Source organism: Anthonomus grandis, chromosome 6 (genome assembly GCF_022605725.1).
Source record: "Anthonomus grandis grandis chromosome 6, icAntGran1.3, whole genome shotgun sequence".
In the NCBI taxonomy this organism is placed as follows: Eukaryota; Metazoa; Arthropoda; class Insecta; order Coleoptera; family Curculionidae; genus Anthonomus; species Anthonomus grandis.
Genome location: NC_065551.1, coordinates 31,278,310 through 31,296,440, shown reverse-complemented (window position 1 = coordinate 31,296,440; position 18,131 = coordinate 31,278,310). Strand labels below are relative to the sequence as shown.

Genomic DNA, 18,131 nt, shown 5'->3' with positions numbered 1-18,131 from the left:
ATATGATTTTTCACTACTTATTCGCTCACTATTTACAAAAACATGATCATACAACAAACTTTCGCGTAATTATTATTGCCTAATTAATTTTTTTCTTTTTATTTGCCTCTGTATATGCGCATAAATGATCTTATTCAATTTTAATATGTAATTAATAGAAACATGATTTTTAGACCTTTTTATACATATATCACTTAAGTAAAGGGCTGCTAGATAATAATTATAAAAATTATCAAATAAATAGAATTGCACTAAAATAAATAAGAAATATTATACACTTTTCAGTTTTTTACGATGATCTTAACACGAATGGGTACATCTTCTAAAAACAATATTTTTTTAATTTAGTACATTACCTAATGTCTAACGCAATAATAACTTATGCAAATATATCTCCAAAATACCTAATTCTTAATTAGCACAATAACAGTGCTGATGTCATAAATAAATTATTAAAATTAAATGTACTACTTGAAAAACTCATAATATACTTACTAAAAAAAGATAAAAATAAATTTGAAGAGACTTTATGTGTAGCAAAAATTCCATAGTAATAAACCAAATACCAGGGGCAATTCACAACATATAATACCAAAATTGTATTATGACTAAAAAACGCCAAATAAACACCAAACCTTGTTGACCCTAAGATAAATGAAACTAATCTAGCATCCAATAACGAGGTGTTTGTATAGGATTAACTAACAAAGCCTAACAATACTCCGATAATTATTTAACAAATGGTTTCAACAATAATTAATTGAAAATAAACAATAAAAAATTTAAATATTGTTCGGCGCGGGAACGTCAAGAACGGAAGGCGCACTACACAATAATTGTCGGCACTTTGATTTTAATTTTTTTCTCATTCATCAATGGCTTCGGGGCTCCTCCGGTCATTTTTTCTCAGTTTCTAGACGGTTTGTTTGTTTAACAATTTATTCGTTATTTAGAGGATTACGTAATTCCCAGTCAATCTTGATAAATTAAAAGGTGAATGAATTCATATATACATATTATACGATTGGTGATGAATTTTACAATTTTTTTAATATTCCTGAAATGCTAATTCAACCTTGACAGTAGGATGTCCTTCTTTGAGTGGGGACCGGGTATAAATAGTTTTTATTATCTAGTTCTCATCACAAAATCATCCTGGTACAACAGCTATGAAGATCCTACTGGTAAGTACCAAATTTGTTTTACATTCTTTTTAAATTAATTAGTTCTATTTGTTTAAATATTTTAATTTTATATAAGTGTTTTAAAAAGTGTTTTGATTGCTTAGAGGGAGCCACAGTAAACAGTAACATAACCTTTATGTATTTTATTTAGACCATCTATGTTTTCTATAAATATTTTCTCGAATATTACATGAGTACATTATACTGGCGAAGTACAATTAAATATTTTTTTAACGAAACACTTTCTTTCTTAAAAAAAAACTCCAACATTAGTGTTTGTAGTTTAAAAACTCTACAAAATAGTTTTAAAATTTTATTTTAAGTAGTACAATAATTCAGTGAGTTTAATTATAGAAAACATTTGGTATATAGATAAGTTTTGTTACTTTTTCGAATTACTTCTATAAACAGATCTATTTCCTTCAAAATTTACATAAGAAGATAAGTATATAATTTTGTCTATACTTTTATATAGAAGTAAAGCATGAGACGAAATGCAAATATTTTCGTCTAATATTGTCGGATAGATAGAAAAAGAAACATAATTCCCAATAACCAATTTCCAGTATTCATACGATCTTTTATCAATATGTACATACATTCATATTCTGTACAATCTATATTAAAAAAATTCAATATGCATTACTTTTAACATTTGATATGTGATAAAATAGGTTAATTATAAGTGACTTTCTTATACTCGAAAAACAAGTTACCAGGTATCACATATATTCAATACAAAGTCAAGAGATGACACGTGTTTCGCCTGTAGTAGGCATCGTCAGATCTTTTTGCCCACGGTAAAAATTAGAAGTTAACAAATATGACGGAACAAAAACAGTAATAAAACAAACTCTACAGTTTGCTTATATTTTTAATATGGGATAACTAGTCTCCGTCCTATTTTGTTAACTTTTAATTTGTTACCCTGGACTTAAAACTTTTGTTGCTCATCCGTTTTTCTTTTCATAAGTGAATACATAAGTAGAGCTAATGATACCTGGTATAGGCGAAAAACGTGTCATCTTTTGACTCTCTTATAGTTGAATTACATATAATATTATATTTATTATTTCTAACTTACAGCGTCGAAATATTTAAAAAGATACATTAAACTCTTAACGATACTTTGATTTTTCATTTAGTATAAAGCTATAAAAATATAAAACATTTAACTAAACATGCGGCGCGATACGTTTGCAATACCGTATTCGAGGATTTTTAATGAATTAATTGCTTTATTTATATCTACAATATAAGTATTTAATTTACCCCTATTGCAAATAAAAATATGCTTGTATTAAAAAATATTTTCAAGGCTAATTAGGTTAAATGCTGCTATATTAATCAAAATCTAGTACTTAATTATTCAGCATAACTTAAATGGATATTAACATCGTTTCTTTTTTCCAATATATGTATGTGTCATAATATATAAAGTAAATTCTAATATGAAAAATATCTTTCTGCTTTTCAAGGAATGTTATTAAATTTTGGCCTTATGCAGAATTTTACAAATATATTTTTCCAAGTAAAATATTCACTGGAAAATTGAACACTTTATGTATTTGCTCTTCTATTCAAAATAGTAAAACTTCAAAAGTCTATTGTAGTTTTCCTGATATCCGTACAACAATTGTGCAATTAAATACCTGTTTTAAAATTTACCTATTTTACTATTTATTAAATCAGTAATACTAAAACCATTTATTTCCTTTTAGCTTACCACCTTCGTGGCCTTAGCCACCGCTGACGTGTCCCACTTGCTCAACCAGCAACCTGGCTATGCTTACCAAACTCCCCTGTCGAGCTATGGAGCACCCCAGGCCTCAGTCCTTGGTGGAGCTTCCAATGCTGTATCGTACAGCTCCGGAGGCAGCCTTGCTCTACCAGCCGCTTCAGCAGGAAACTTCAATGGACAATCATTGAGCTTCACCTCTGGCTTTCCGTCCAACGTTGGTGATGGCTTGACTGTCCAAAGCTACAGCAACGTACCCGCTGGTGTGGCCGTGTCTTCTACAGCCTCGCCACTGAATGTCGATTTCTCTGGCGGATTTGTTTCTTCTACCCCTGCTTCAGTACCCTCAGTAAACTTTGTGCAATACTCGCAGCAGCAACCCGCTCTGGGCAATGTACAATACTCAGTAAGCAGTACTGCCGCCCCCGCATTCGGTGTTTCCCAATTCGCTAGCGATGCATCTTTGAACTCCGGATTCGGAAGTGCTCTTTCTGGAGGATCTAGTTTTGGTAGCTCTGGTAGCTTTGGCTCTTCGGTTGTAGATTCTAGCGCTGCCAAATTTGGCGGAATCGGAGGAAGCATTAGCAGTGGATTTGGTCTTAGTGGGGGAGTTAGTGGAAGCAGCAGCTACGCAGGCAAAACTTCTGGAGGAAGCCTCGACGAGTCATTTGGTGTAGTTACTGATGCTGCCAGTGGTGCTAGCCAGTCAGACGTATCCAAACATTTGTATTTCTTCGCCGCCCCCGAAGAACCCGAAGAAGAAATCCAAGCTAAAATTGACCTGCCTCCTGTACCGCCAAAGAAATCCTACAAAATCATCTTCATCAAGGCTCCATCATACCGTCTACCATCCACCATCAATGTACCAGCTCAACCTCAGAACGAAGAGAAGACCCTCGTATACGTTTTGGTTAAGAAACCAGAAGTACACCCCAAGGTCAGATACCAAGGAGCACTGCCAGCCAAACCATCCAAACCTGAAGTATTCTTCATTAAATACAAGACTCAGAAAGAAGCTGAAGCCGCCGTTGCTGACATTCAAAGCAAGCATGGTGCTCAAGGCCAAGTTATTGCTAACTTGCCTGCTGGTGTACAACTCGCCAGTCAGCAAGCTGAAGCTATTGCCGCCAATGCTGCTGCCGTAGCTACCGGTGAATCTGCCGGCAGTTTCGGAGGCATTTCCGCTGCTGATTTTGGATCAAACGCTGCTGCTAATTTTGGTTCAAGCGCTGGTATTGACAGCTCATCAGTGTCTGTGGGATCAACCGGTGCTGGATTCGAGACTAGATTCTCTGGTAATGCCGCACAAGGAAGCCAAGGCGTATCTGAGACCACTAGCTTCCAACTTAATATTCCCGTAAGCTCCACTGCTAATACCATTGTTGAAGGTAGCTCTGGTGCTGGTGCCTCTGGTGTCGAGGAGTCTTCTTATCAATCTGAAGGATCCGTAGCTGAACAAAGCAACGAAGTTTCCGGATCCGCAGGTGCCGAAGAACATGTAGTAAACATTGGTGGTGCTGCCTCTATCAATGCCAGTGGTGTGGAAGGACATGTTGCTGCCGATGAAAGTGGAAACCAAAGCGAGAGCCACAACGCTCAAGTTGGTTTTTCTACATACGGCGTTCCTAGCGTGTAATTGGGACTTTTAAAACTTAGTATGTAGGATTCCATCATAGTCATATTATTGTCAAAATACCATAATAGTCCAAGCATTCTTTCAATTAGCTGAGGTTTTGAGCACTGCCATTTTGAATCTACAGAGTTATTGAGAGGCTATTTTGATGCAAAAACGCATTTTTAAACTGGGAAGTATTGATATTTTGATGCTCAATAATTAAATGATATTTAACTCAGGATGTGATTTTGTAAAATAATTTTAAATAAACATACTTGTAAATATTATGTGCAATAAAATAATGATTTTTGAAAAAACTGATTTTGTATTTATTTATTGACCTTTATCGTAATTTATCAAGAATAACTTGTGTAAATATTTTATTTACTCAAAATAATATCTACAAATACAAAAACTCAATCAGTCAATTTTATTTAGATTTCAAATTTGTTATTAGTGTATTACGCTATGTAAATATTAATATACAACTGTCTGCATTTTCCCATGATCAAATTTATACCAACATTTACTTTGCATATTTTACCAAAAGCGAAAATGTCATCCCAATTAATTCGTTGATTTAGGCAATTAATAATCTTTTAAACGTTATTATAATTTTACAGAAGATCTGGTTTTTATTTTAAAAATTCTCGTTTGACCTTTAAGATGAATAACTTGGTTGGTTTTGGATCATTTAAATACGGATTTGAACTGTTATGCAAATTGTGTTTTATTTTTTAAAAGCTAATTTATGGAACTGTGGATGCTAATTATGCAAATTCGAAAACTTGATTTTATTTTTTTTTATTCGGTTATTTATAGCATGTTGATCGGGACATATTTTTAGAATATTATATATATTTTTTTTAATTCTCAGTGTCAAGTCAATAAAAAAGAAAGGCGTGCAAAAAAAGTGAATATTTATGCCATTATAGACTGGCCTATTCATGCCATAATTTTTTCTGTGGCATTTAACTGATAAGAACAATTTTGGATTACGAGTGAGTTTTTAAGCGACATTAAGAGTGATAATAACAATTTTTTTATGAACTGCACAGATCGACAATCTTTAAAAGATTTAAGAGATTTCCAATATAATTGTAATCAAAGTCTTCTATAGGTATGCCAAGTTTAAAGGCAACAAGCATAAGGAATTTTCTTTGAATTTTGTCCAATAATTCAATGTATATGTTATATTGTCGTGACCAAACTGGACTAGCATATTCTAATATAAATCGCACATAAGGGCTCGCGAACATTCAATGTCATTAAAATCCTTTAAAGTTCGACTCATAAAAGCCAACACCTTCATAGATTTACTACGAATAGAATTTATATGGTAATCAAACCTACGACCACTATCAATATCCACATCCAGACCTTTAATTTCATTAACTCTACGCAAGATATCGTTATTATTGCGATAGTCAAATAAATAATTATATTTCTTTTTAGAAATTGTTAAAATTTTAAATTTTTCTGCATTTAGGCTCAATCAAAGGGCTGGCCAGTTGGTTTAACCAGGGCCAAAAAAGAACAAAATAAAACTCAATCCGTTGGCCGAATTTCATTCAGAAATTATATCAAAATCATGTTGCAATTTTAAGTAATCATCAAATTCGTTAATATTTATAAAACGTTTAAAATCATCCGCATAGAGAAGATACTCACAGTATTTAATTTATTTTGTTAGTTCATCAATAAATAAATCAAACAACAAGGTATGTAAGTCCCCTGTTGAACACCAAAGTCGTTTTTTATCTCTACAAGTGGTACTTTATTGCAAATAATTTTTGAACCAAAGAAGCAAAGTGCCATGAATTTGGAACTGCAACTTATTAATAAGAAGATTGTGTTGAACCCTGTCAAACGCCTTTGAAGAATCATCAACTTGTTGCCGGTTTTCCAAACCGACAAGGATTTAACATATGACAACGAGTTGTCAAAAATGGAACAAGTTACTGATCAAACGTGATTCGTGATATGGATAGTAGCGCTGATTTTTACTTCAATTTGTAGATGATAGATGTCAAAAAAAATCGTTTCCCTAGAGACTTTATTTAATAGAATTAAGTCACTTTTACTATTAGTCTCTGTAAGTGCAGTTCGGTTTCAGTACCATTTGTCTTTGTCATTATCAAGTATAGCTCTTAACGGAGTAATCTTGAAGAATTACAAGCATATTACGAAAGATATGCTATATAGACTCTGATGTTTCATATCTGTACCTACATGTAACTAATTTTTGTCTCTTTTTTGTCTTTTTTTTTATAAAAAAAAGTTTTTGTCTATTGCAAAAAATCCTTATGTGTGTAATAATTTCTATGAATTTGAAGTTGATCTGTAAAATAGTTTTTGAATATTTGTCGCCGATTTGAAAAGCGTCGTTTCGAGAAAAATGCGATGCGTTTAAAAATTGAAGGTTTGCTCCCTTTGGTTATGTTTGGCATTTTGGTCATCTATCCATCTTGTATTATCGTTACACTGATTTATGGTTCTGAAATTCTAAATATCTTTTTGAGACAGGTAGGTGTTCTGGTTTTTCCATTCAAATACAGCTTGTTCCTTTCGAATTTCTAATTTATTAAGTTACCTGCAAAAGGTAGTCATAATGTTATAGTTTAATTTATCAATGAGCTTACCATTGAGATACATTTTGTGATTTTAGTTATTGCAGTAAATAAGTCAACATTAGTTCAAACGTTTATCTTAAACATGATTGAACTACTACTAAAAAATCTACAGCAAATTCTCGAATATATTTCTATAAATCTTTTTACTTCTATACAGTGGTTTCATTTCAAAACGATCCACCCTTAATAACTTTCTTAAAAAAAAAAAAAAAAAAAAAAACATCTCAAATTAGATATACAGGGGAACGTTTAATTATGCATTTACTGAAGTTCTGTCAATCACCTCCTCACCTCCAGCTAACCTCACTTTAATATGTCAAATGGGAACCCCCATCGTGTGATACATTCGCCAGTCAAATTTTCTTCCAAAAAAAAATGGCCCGATTATTTCATTCCCATAAATTCCTGCCCAAACATTAATTTTTTGGGGATATTGGGTATGGCCTTCCCGAAAAACATGCGGATTTTCATTATCCCAGTATCTACTACTATCAGCTACCATCTACAGTTATGTCTGTTCACCAGGTCATTTAAAAAAAAGGTCGATTCGTCACTGAAGCAAATGTTCTTCAATAAATGGGGATCGTCGTCAATTCGCTGGCACATCACTTCACAATATTGAATTCTCCTATCAAAATCATCTTCTCCGAGTTCATGAAGAATATGGATTTTATGAGGAAAGAACTTATTTTTTTTAAAAACTTCATGTACGGAACCAGTGGAAATATTTGTTAGTTTTGCGGCCTTTGGTATAGACAAAGTTGGATCCATAGCAAGTTGTCCTAGTACTTCAACTTGGCATGCTTCATCGACAACTCTATTTTCATATTTTTTCTTATTGCAAATCGATCCCGTCTCTTCAAATTTTCGTATCAATTCTAATACGTATTTATGGCTCACGTTTCTAGATATTTTCGCTAACTATTTGCTTACATATTTACCGATTTAATTTTTTTGGTACCGTTGAATAGAGAATTTTACGCTCCTTACTATGATGTATCACACGATGGGGGTTCCCATTTGACATATTAAAGTGAGGTTAGCTGGAGGCGAGGAGGTGATTGACAGAACTTCAGTAAATGCATAATTAAACGTCCCCCTGTATATCTAATTTGACGTGTTTTTTTTTTTTAAGAAAGTTATTAAGGGTGGATCGTTTTGAAATGAAAGCACTGTATACAGTTTCTTACAATAGATAACAAATTTTTAAAAATATCTATTTTCAGGTATCTATGGTATCACATTTCTTCATCCACTCAAGATTGCACTACAATAGCATCGCATCTGCACTGCGAAAAAAGCTTACCAACTGGAAACTTTCCTGGAATTACGGAGCTCCATGTTACGCATATAGACTTAAAAATGTTAGACTTCAATAGTCTGCAAAGTTCTTTTCCCGAATTAAGGAATTTAAGCATTATTGGAAGCAATATCACACAGCTCGAAAAGATTGTAATGCCTAATAAGAAAATGGACTTAGAGGTAATTTATCATAGTATATATCCTTTAATTAAAATTTAACTTTATTTAACTTATTTTTAGGTACTACATCTATCCTGCCTTCAGATCTCCTCTCTCTGTGATACCTTTACAAGTTATTTCCCTAACTTGAAAGTATTGAATATATCCGGGAACTTTATCAGTGATTATCCCTTTAAGCAATATTTTCTTCCTTCGATAAATGCAGTGTACTTATCAGGTAAAATAATGCTTAAAAAAACTTATATACCTTTAGTTAGATATGCATTTATTACATAACTCAAATGAAATTTTTAGGTAATAGATGGAATTGCTCAAAAAGCCTGGATTGGGTATTGGAACTGAACAGAACCATTTTCAAGGATTTGGAAGAACTGATTTGTTTTAAGATGCCACACAATAATAAACCAATACTTGCTATTGCTGAATTTCGCAAGGTAAGTATTGTTAGAATAACAACCTGTATGATTCTGGATACATCCTTGTCCTTTTTTAAGAGGAACGCAACCTAAATGCCTTAGTTTTAAAACTACTGGTTACTAAAACTGTCGAAATGGAAATATATTGATTTTGAAAAGTTTCCCTATAAACTGCCAAAATGAAAAATCGGTTGGCCTATCTCAAGAACTAAGAAAAATACTTGATTCAAATATCAAGCAACATTCATCTACGCCTAGCCACCTTTGTATGCTTTTTCTAGGCGCGTTTCTTTTAATAAAAGAAATCACACTAACTAACTACTTATAACTACTACAACTAATTTCATTCACAAACAAAAGTTACACAGTTGAAGTATTAAACCAAAGACTAATACTTCTATTCTATATCTGGTCTCCTATATTCTTCTGATATTAAAACGAATCAAAAGTATTAGAACACGTTTGCACATCGTTATCACGTTACACTAACAAAAAACAAAAACCCAAAAGCGGATATTAAACTGGTGAAAACTGTCACTGCAGCTAGTGCTGCCAACATAAATCTGGTGACTTGTAGTTTCGAACTAATAATTGAAAGATAACTATGTCATTTCTATGGCGCTCAATTTAAATATACTTAATTTTTTATATAGTTTTGTAAAATATCAGTAGAGATTTAAATGAAATGTTGTGGTGAAGTGGTAGTATATTATATTTTAATTTATAATTAAAAGATTTAATTAGTAAAATGTTTCTAAACCATCGTATAAGAATTTAGAAATTTTTTGGTTTGGGTTTTTTCATTTTCGAGTATACCCCCCCGTATCGATTTTTTCAGAAAATTTTTTTTTTTTCGAAATCGAACTAACTATACCAGCTTGTTCTTTAGATCACCTACATTACGAAAACACCGGGTTATAACAGGATTCGAGCAGAGCTAAGGGAATGAGAGCACTTTCAAAATTCGGAAAAAGTCGTTTTTTGACCTTGTTTTTGAGGCCAAAAATGGGCTCCAAAAATGCGATATCTCAGCTACTAGAAGAGGTACGACCTTGCGGATAGTCTCGTTGGATTCAGAACGACGAAACTAAGACAAAACCGTTGGAATTTTCCCGATAGCTCCGATAGAAGCCAAGATATCGGCCTTCAAAGTTTGGGTTTTTTCATTTTTCGGGTATACCCCCCCGTATCGATTTTTTTAGAAATTTTTTTTTTTTCGAAATCGAACTAACTATACCAGTGTCTTCTTTAGATCACCTACATTACGAAAACACCGGGTTATAGTAGGATTCAAGCAGAACTAAGGGAATGAGAGCACTTTGAAAATTCGGAAAAAGTCGTTTTTCGACCTCGTTTTTGAGGCCAAAAATGGGCTCCAAAAATGCGATATCTCAGCTTCTAGAAGAGCTACGACCTTGCGGATAGTTTCGTTGGATTCAGAACGACGAAACTAAGGCAAAACCGTTGGAATTTTCCCGATAGCTCCCATAGAAGCCGAGATATCGGCGTTCAAAGTTTGGGTTTTTTCATTTTTCGGGTATACCCCCCCGTATCGATTTTTTTAGAAAAATTATTTTTTTTTCGAAATCGAACTAACTATACCAGTGTCTTCTTTAGATCACCTACATTACTAAAACACCGGGTTATAACAGAATTAGAGCAGAACTAAGGGAATGAGAGCACTTTGAAAATTCGGAAAAAGTCGTTTTTCGAGCCAAAAATGGGCTCCAAAAATGCGATATCTCAGCTACTAGAACAGCTACGACCTTGCGGATAGTCTCGTTGGATTCAGAACGATAAAACTAAGACAAAACCGTTGGAATTTTCCCGATAGCTCCCATAAAAGCCGAGATATCGGCCTTCAAAGTTTGGGTTTTTTCATTTTTCGGGTATACCCCCCCGTATCGATTTTTTTAGAAAATTTTTTTTTTTCGAAATCGAACTAACTATACCAGTGTCTTCTTTAGATCACCTACATTACGAAAACACCGGGTTATAGTAGGATTCGAGCAGAACTAAGGGAATGAGAGCACTTTGAAAATTCGGAAAAAGTCGTTTTTCGACCTCGTTTTTGAGGCCAAAAATGGGCTCCAAAAATGCGATATCTCAGCTTCTAGAAGAGCTACGACCTTGCGGATAGTTTCGTTGGATTCAGAACGACGAAACTAAGGCAAAACCGTTGGAATTTTCCCGATAGCTCCCATAGAAGCCGAGATATCGGCGTTCAAAGTTTGGGTTTTTTCATTTTTCGGGTATACCCCCCCGTATCGATTTTTTTAGAAAAATTATTTTTTTTTCGAAATCGAACTAACTATACCAGTGTCTTCTTTAGATCACCTACATTACTAAAACACCGGGTTATAACAGAATTAGAGCAGAACTAAGGGAATGAGAGCACTTTGAAAATTCGGAAAAAGTCGTTTTTCGACCTCGTTTTTGAGGCCAAAAATGAGCTCCAAAAATGCGATATCTCAGCTTCTAGAAGAGCTACGACCTTGCGCATGGCTTCGTTGGATTCAGAATGACAAAACTAAGACAAAACCGTTGGAATTTTCCCGATAGCTCCCATAGAAGCCGAGATATCGGCCTTCAAAGTTTGGGTTTTTTCATTTTTCGGGTATACCCCCCCGTATCGATTTTTTTAGACAAATTTTTTTTTTCGAAATCGAACTAACTATACCAGTGTCTTCTTTAGGTCACCTACATTACGAAAACACCGGGTTATAACAGGATTCGAGCAGAACTAAGGGAATGAGAGCACTTTGAAAATTCGGAAAAATGTCGTTTTTCGACCTCGTTTTTGAGGCCAAAAATGGGCTCCAAAAATGCGATATCTCAGCTTCTAGAAGAGTTACGACCTTGCGGATGGTCTCGTTGGATTCAGAATGACAAAACTAAGACAAAAACCATTGGAATTTTCCCGATAGCTCCCATAGAAACCGAGATATCGGCCTTCAAAGTTTGGGTTTTTTTCATTTTTCGGGTATACCCCCCCGTATCGATTTTTTTAGACAAATTTTTTTTTTTTCGATATCGATTTAACTCTACCAGCTTCTTCTTTAGATCACCTACATTACGAAAACACCGGGTTTATAACAGGATTCGAGCAGAACTAAGGGAACTTTGAAAATTCAACATTGAAATTTATAAAGACCCGTCGACAGCAAATAATGTAATTTAATTTTCCTCAAGTTTTCATACAAGTTTGCTGCGTTTAAATCCTTCTTACATCGTTGTTTAAAATCCCTATTTCAGTACGGGCTCTTTAGAAGGAATTGCATATAATAAAATTAATATCCACATGTAATGGTTTTTTTAAGTACAATTAATAAATTGTTTTTTAAGTTTTATAAGAAATACGATTTATCCTAAACCATAATTAGAAAAAGAAGAGTTCAGGAACACATAGCTTATTATAATAAATATAAAAACTTACTTAATATAAAGGATACAAAGTCTGCTTTTGCAAACCATTTGCTGTCCTGCCAACATTCCGTCAGTATACCGTATAGTGTTAAAGTGTGACATGAGTCTTTCATATCTTGCGGTTTCTTATCTTTTATCCCTACATGAAATGCCAGACAGAGTCCTTTTCTTAATCCACAGAGAATGTTAAGCGCTACTCCAAGGGTTGATCTCATTACTTCTATTATACAAAACAGTCTTCATAAGTTTGGCATACTATTCAAATTTTAATGGACATTATAATTACAAAAAGATTTTTTTGAGAGACCATATTGTAGTTCAAAAATTAAGGGATTAGGCTGACATTTAAGAAATTTTGTTTTTGTCAGAGAAATCCATAAAAGTCTTTTAAAAAACATTCGTTAGAACTAATCTGTTTAATAATTTCAGATAACAGAAGAAACCTGTACCCCGAACTGTTCCTGTCATCTAATAAAGTGCGTTACTGCCATTGAAACGGGCGTTTTAGAGCCAATAATTGAAGTTAACTGTTCATATCGGGGATTTACCGAATTGCCGGCTACATTTCCTCCTAAAACAAAGATATTGCATTTAGAGGGTAATCTTATTAAGGATTTAGGACCGTTGAGAACAAATTGTATATATAGGTAAGTTTTTTTTTCTTCTTTCCTAGGTTTTGCAACTCTGGATGGGTCTAAGCCGGTCCAGTGCCTCCACTTACTACTGCTGAACTTTCTGAAGATCGTGAATTTCAAAAAGCATACATACTATCTTGACGCCAATATATGATTTGTAAAATTGAAAATTAATTGAGGTCGTATTTTTCGAAAAACAGCTGTTGGAAGTTGAAAAAAAGAAATTTTTCAGGTTTGTTTTTAAATTGTCAAAGTTTATTGACTTTTTTTTAGGACAACATTTCTTTTCATATAAAAGTAATTTATGTGAGCTCAAAGGCAATTTTATTGTCTACGTTTTAAGCCTGAATTAGTCCAAATCAATTGAAAAGCGTGGAAGTTATGACCTGTAATGTCAACACATATAATTTTTCGGCCCTTGCACTAAGAAATACCCTTTTACTCCTGTTGAGTCTCATTTTCATGAAGATGCATCCAGCAATACTCACGTCCGAGTTCCTGTGAATATGAACAAAGTTATATGTTAATTTTTTCATAATTTTCCAGTAAATGTATATGATTAATATACTTTGGAGTATTACATTTTTCAATACTAACCAATGGCATTGAAGTTTTTCATCATTGTATATAAATTCCAGTTTTTTCCTGATATTTAAAATTATTGTTGTTTCAGAGTTTTGGACCCATCTTTGTAAATAATTTTTCATTTCATTCCAGGCATTTGGAATCATCCTGTATTTTCTCAAAAGACTTTAAAAAGTGTAGAAATGACAACATATATACTGTTAAATTTTGTTTTATTTATTGTTATATATTTGACAAAATTCATTTTATTTTAGAGATTTATTGGACTTGTTCTTAGATAATAACGCAATTTCAAATCTACACATCTTAGAGAGCTCCTTTTGGCTCACACATTTCCGAGTATTTTCATTGAGAAACAATAAGATATCAGAGGTAGGTAACTAAATATGTATATCATTTCATCACTAATAACTCCAACAAGTTTATAGTAAAATAGTAATTCATAATTTATTTAGGTTAACTTACATTAACCAATTAAATTTAAAATAGTTACCTAAGATGATTTTTTATATTCATTTTAATTAATCAGTTAGTTCAAAAATTACCTTTTCTTGATGAAATTTTAGCTTCCCGTTTATGCAATAGATAATGCCTTACAACATAACGGGAATATGCCAAATGCTGTAAGATTGTACCTCGGAGGAAACCCATGGAGATGTGATTGTATTTTTGCTCCAAGATTAAAAGTAGTACATTGTCATTTTTAAGGAACTTTTTTAATATTTTTTTTAATAGGAAATGCTTCAGAAATATGCTCCACAAGTGACTGATCTTCGCGAAGTCAAGTGCTCAGAAAAGTCCGAAAATCGTTTGATTCCCGTAAGTATTTATTCCAGGCATTTAATGAATTAACTGAGAGTAATTTTAATGTCTAGTTATTATTATTCATTTATCCATAAATTTTGCAAGTATTACTTACCTGAAATTGTCCCTTTTTTATCGACTTTATAAATTGCCATTAAAATTACCTTCTATTTGCCGTCGAATAATAATTAGAGATATTACTTCTTTATTCTCTACTTTTGCATAAAACTTTTAATTAGTTCTGGCTTCAGTCGAATGTCTTAACAAAAAACTACAGTTTACTAAGTCGAACTTAATTTATTAATTTTAATATTTTCGCTTAAATAAGCTTTTATGTTTTTAAGTTAATAAAAATTCTGTAAAAATTTATTACTTTTCTAAAATAGTAATTCATTAATCATTAATCATCTTAATGTTACTTGTCGAATTATGTTTCTAGCATATTGTAGCATTTAATTTTTCCATTTAAATTTTATTAAAATAAAGGAAATGCTCGGGCTCATTGCTCAAATAAATCATAAAATAAATTATTTTTAATTATCAAAAAGCAAGAATTTAAATTTATAAGTAAATCGAACGTTTTGCATAGTGGCGGCGCTTGTATCGCTACACTGCGGATTTCTTGTTTCCGTCTTGATTTATTGGATTCTGGTCACACCTCTATTGTTCATGTGTGGCTAACGTCACGTTTGTCTTCTTTGGGTGTGGAAGGGGAATCTTTCACTTATCAAGATGGCTATCGTTGGCGATATGTTTACGACGCGACTACAGCGCACTCTTCGCAGCTATTGGAACTATTTGAGAAATAAATTCAGTCATCGATATTGCAGGTAGCTACGATACCGACTGAGTCATATTAAGAAAAACGCGGGATATTCGAATTCAGTATAAGACGAGATTTATAATGAAATTGGTAATATTTGCAACCTTGATCTTCATCATTGATTCGATGTGGACGCATCAGTAGTGTCTGAAGGTCTTTGATTTATAAAAAAATAGACATCTGCTGTGTATTATTATAGCAAACATTTAAGAATGTATTCTGTTATTGTTGATAGTTCCAGGTTAGTTATATTTCTATATATAAATTTTACTCAAAGCCCGATCTGCTCAGATCTGATGGAGATTGCAATTCATACTACCTATTCCAACCAAGACAAACTAAATTAAACTTCTTAGAGCCTCAATGTAAAACTTGAAAAAGAAATATCCTGTTTTCCTATAATAATTGACATAAACTATTTTTTTCCAGGTAATAGATTTATCCCGAAGTGCAGTCTGTCATTCACCGTCAGAGTACACAATTCAAGAGGCTTTGGATCTGCTCAATGGTGTCTTAGCTTTTTTAATTGTCTTGGTTTTGGGTAAACTAGCTTATGACTATTACCACTTTAAGAAAACCGGAAGGTTGCCTTGGATAGTCACTAAGCTTCCCTAGCAGTGTGATTTTTAATTTTTTGTTAAATATATATATATAGATAAGTTTACACTGTAAAGAAACAATGTAGAAACTGAAAATATTTATTTAATAAATTAGTAGATAGTTCGTTGTATATAATACTAAGAAACCCAACTAGAATTGTAAGTCTTTAGATATTATGTTAAATACTTAACAATTTCACTATAGATCTATTTTTTTGTAAAAATTTTAAAAACAAAGTTTCAAACAAAGTTACTAGTCCAAGTTAATAAGCATTTTTCGATTTTTGATCCCAGTAAATGAACTAAATATTTACGAAGTTTTGATAGCCTTGATTGGTGGTGCATCAGGTAAATTGGTTATTAATACTATGCCACCATAGAGAAAACTGTTAATAGCACGCCAATCAAATTAGAACTCTATTTGAGTTCCTGACGTACAAAAGTTGGGAGCCGCATCGACGATGTTGAATATTTTAATTAGCACGAAACCCTAGTTTTTTATTGAAAACTCCTATATATTATGAACAAAGGCAATTAATTCTAGAAACTGGAAACTTTACTTAGCAATGCGTATCGACGTTAATTTATTCGCGCGATATTTTCAAAATTAAAAACCATACAGTTATATGGTACATGTTGCGCTTGCCTATAGCCCACTGCTGGAAGAGATACTGAGAATCAACTTTGAGAGCCTATTTGTCTATAGTACTTAACAATTATTTTCTTCAAATGTAAAGTGTGCATTCATATATAATAATTCTAAAAGTAGTAAACGTGGTTCTGGATAGAACTACTGATATGTGGAACAAATAAACACTAGGGGAGCCTCTGATTTATCGTATAGTTAGTATTTTATAATTTACTATCAAATTAATAAACTATTTCCATACAAAATATGGAAGTAGCAGCGCAGCATAACTCATTACTCAGATTAATTGATGAACTACTTAAAAGTTGAAGGCAAGAAGTTAAGATATAAGTGATAATTTTCATTATAGCACTTCAGTTGCGTCTTATAGATAGTTTTGTCTCAGAATAAATTACCAGCTTAAAGCGTTTTCCATCAGCTGTTTAGTTGTTTATTTTACAATATCTGATTCTGAATGATGAATCTCTTCTTTGATTCAAAGCCAGAGAGTGAATAGTTAAATATATCACTGAGCCTAGTTAACAAGGCGTAATGCTCTATATATTTAGCTTTATCCTGGGATTTAGTCATGATAGTAAATGTTGCGAGATGTCTATGGAGCATATTGAAATTATTTCTATATAATTCGATCACCGCAAAATAGACTCGTGGACCAGTGTCAAACGAGTAGGTCTAAAATTCCCTTTCTTAAAATGTCTCATCTTAACATAGTCCTTCTTTCCGATCCTTTGAGATGTTAAGTCGTTTCCTTTAGCATAATTGGAGTACACTAATACACTCATCTGGACCTAAATTGCTGATTGAGTCTACCTATGATGATTCTAATCATATCGACACCCAGGTTTTACGTCTCAATGACTCAACAATGAGAAAATTCCTGCTTGGGCTAAATTATTGCATTATTCGAAGGCAATTGGGGTTGAGTTGAAATTTAAGAGTGAGAAATATCCAGAAATCATATTAATAAATTATTTAGTCCAGGCAGTTGGGCTTAAATGTCTTTTAGAGCAAAAGAAGTGCCTGATTTCAGGCTCTTGGGGTTGAATTCTTTTTAGAGGGTATGAATTGTAACCATATAATTTTGAGACAGTATAAAACTATGAGAAAATTACTTCCTGGACTAACTTATTGCGTTAGCATATTCCAAGCAATTGATGTTCAGTAGTAATTTGAGGGGGAGAAATATCCAGAAACCATGTTAATAAATTATTGAGTACAGGCATTTGGACACAATTGTATTTTCGGGAGAAAAAGGAAAAGGGTGTCTGGAACAAATTGTTACCTCATTTCAAACACTGGGGGTTGAATTCTTGTTGGAAGGTAAGAATTGTATAGATATCATTTTAAGAGGGTATAAACTGCTTTATTCCAGACAATTGAAGTCCAGTTGCAATTTGAGAGTGAAAAATATCGAAAAATCATAAAAATAAATTATTTAGTCCAGACACTTAGGCTCAATTGTATTTTAGGGAAAAAAAGTGCCTGAAATAAACTGTTACCTCATTTTAGGCCCTTGAGATTGATTGATTGATGATTTCTTCC

At 32.9% G+C, this 18,131-nt stretch overlaps 2 protein-coding genes across 2 annotated transcripts in view; both read left to right on the top strand.

Annotated features, from left to right (window-relative positions):
- The window catches only part of LOC126737638 (protein singed wings 2), a 35,314-nt gene extending 19,250 nt beyond the window's left edge, over positions 1 to 16,064 (top strand). The window contains exons 2-9 of the mRNA XM_050442617.1: positions 8,397 to 8,652; positions 8,713 to 8,869; positions 8,947 to 9,086; positions 12,924 to 13,141; positions 13,969 to 14,086; positions 14,281 to 14,400; positions 14,450 to 14,533; positions 15,771 to 16,064. Of these exons, the coding sequence (XP_050298574.1) occupies positions 8,397 to 8,652; positions 8,713 to 8,869; positions 8,947 to 9,086; positions 12,924 to 13,141; positions 13,969 to 14,086; positions 14,281 to 14,400; positions 14,450 to 14,533; positions 15,771 to 15,956 (1,279 nt within the window). The 3' untranslated portion in view covers positions 15,957 to 16,064. The remainder of the gene's footprint in view (positions 1 to 8,396; positions 8,653 to 8,712; positions 8,870 to 8,946; positions 9,087 to 12,923; positions 13,142 to 13,968; positions 14,087 to 14,280; positions 14,401 to 14,449; positions 14,534 to 15,770) is intronic.
- On the top strand, positions 1,137 to 4,854 carry LOC126737637 (uncharacterized). The gene is made up of 2 exons (XM_050442616.1): positions 1,137 to 1,184; positions 2,906 to 4,854. Exons 1-2 carry the CDS (start codon positions 1,170 to 1,172, stop codon positions 4,556 to 4,558), a joined length of 1,668 nt encoding a protein of 555 aa, XP_050298573.1. The 5' UTR covers positions 1,137 to 1,169; the 3' UTR covers positions 4,559 to 4,854.
- Positions 16,065 to 18,131: the final 2,067 nt, after the last annotated feature.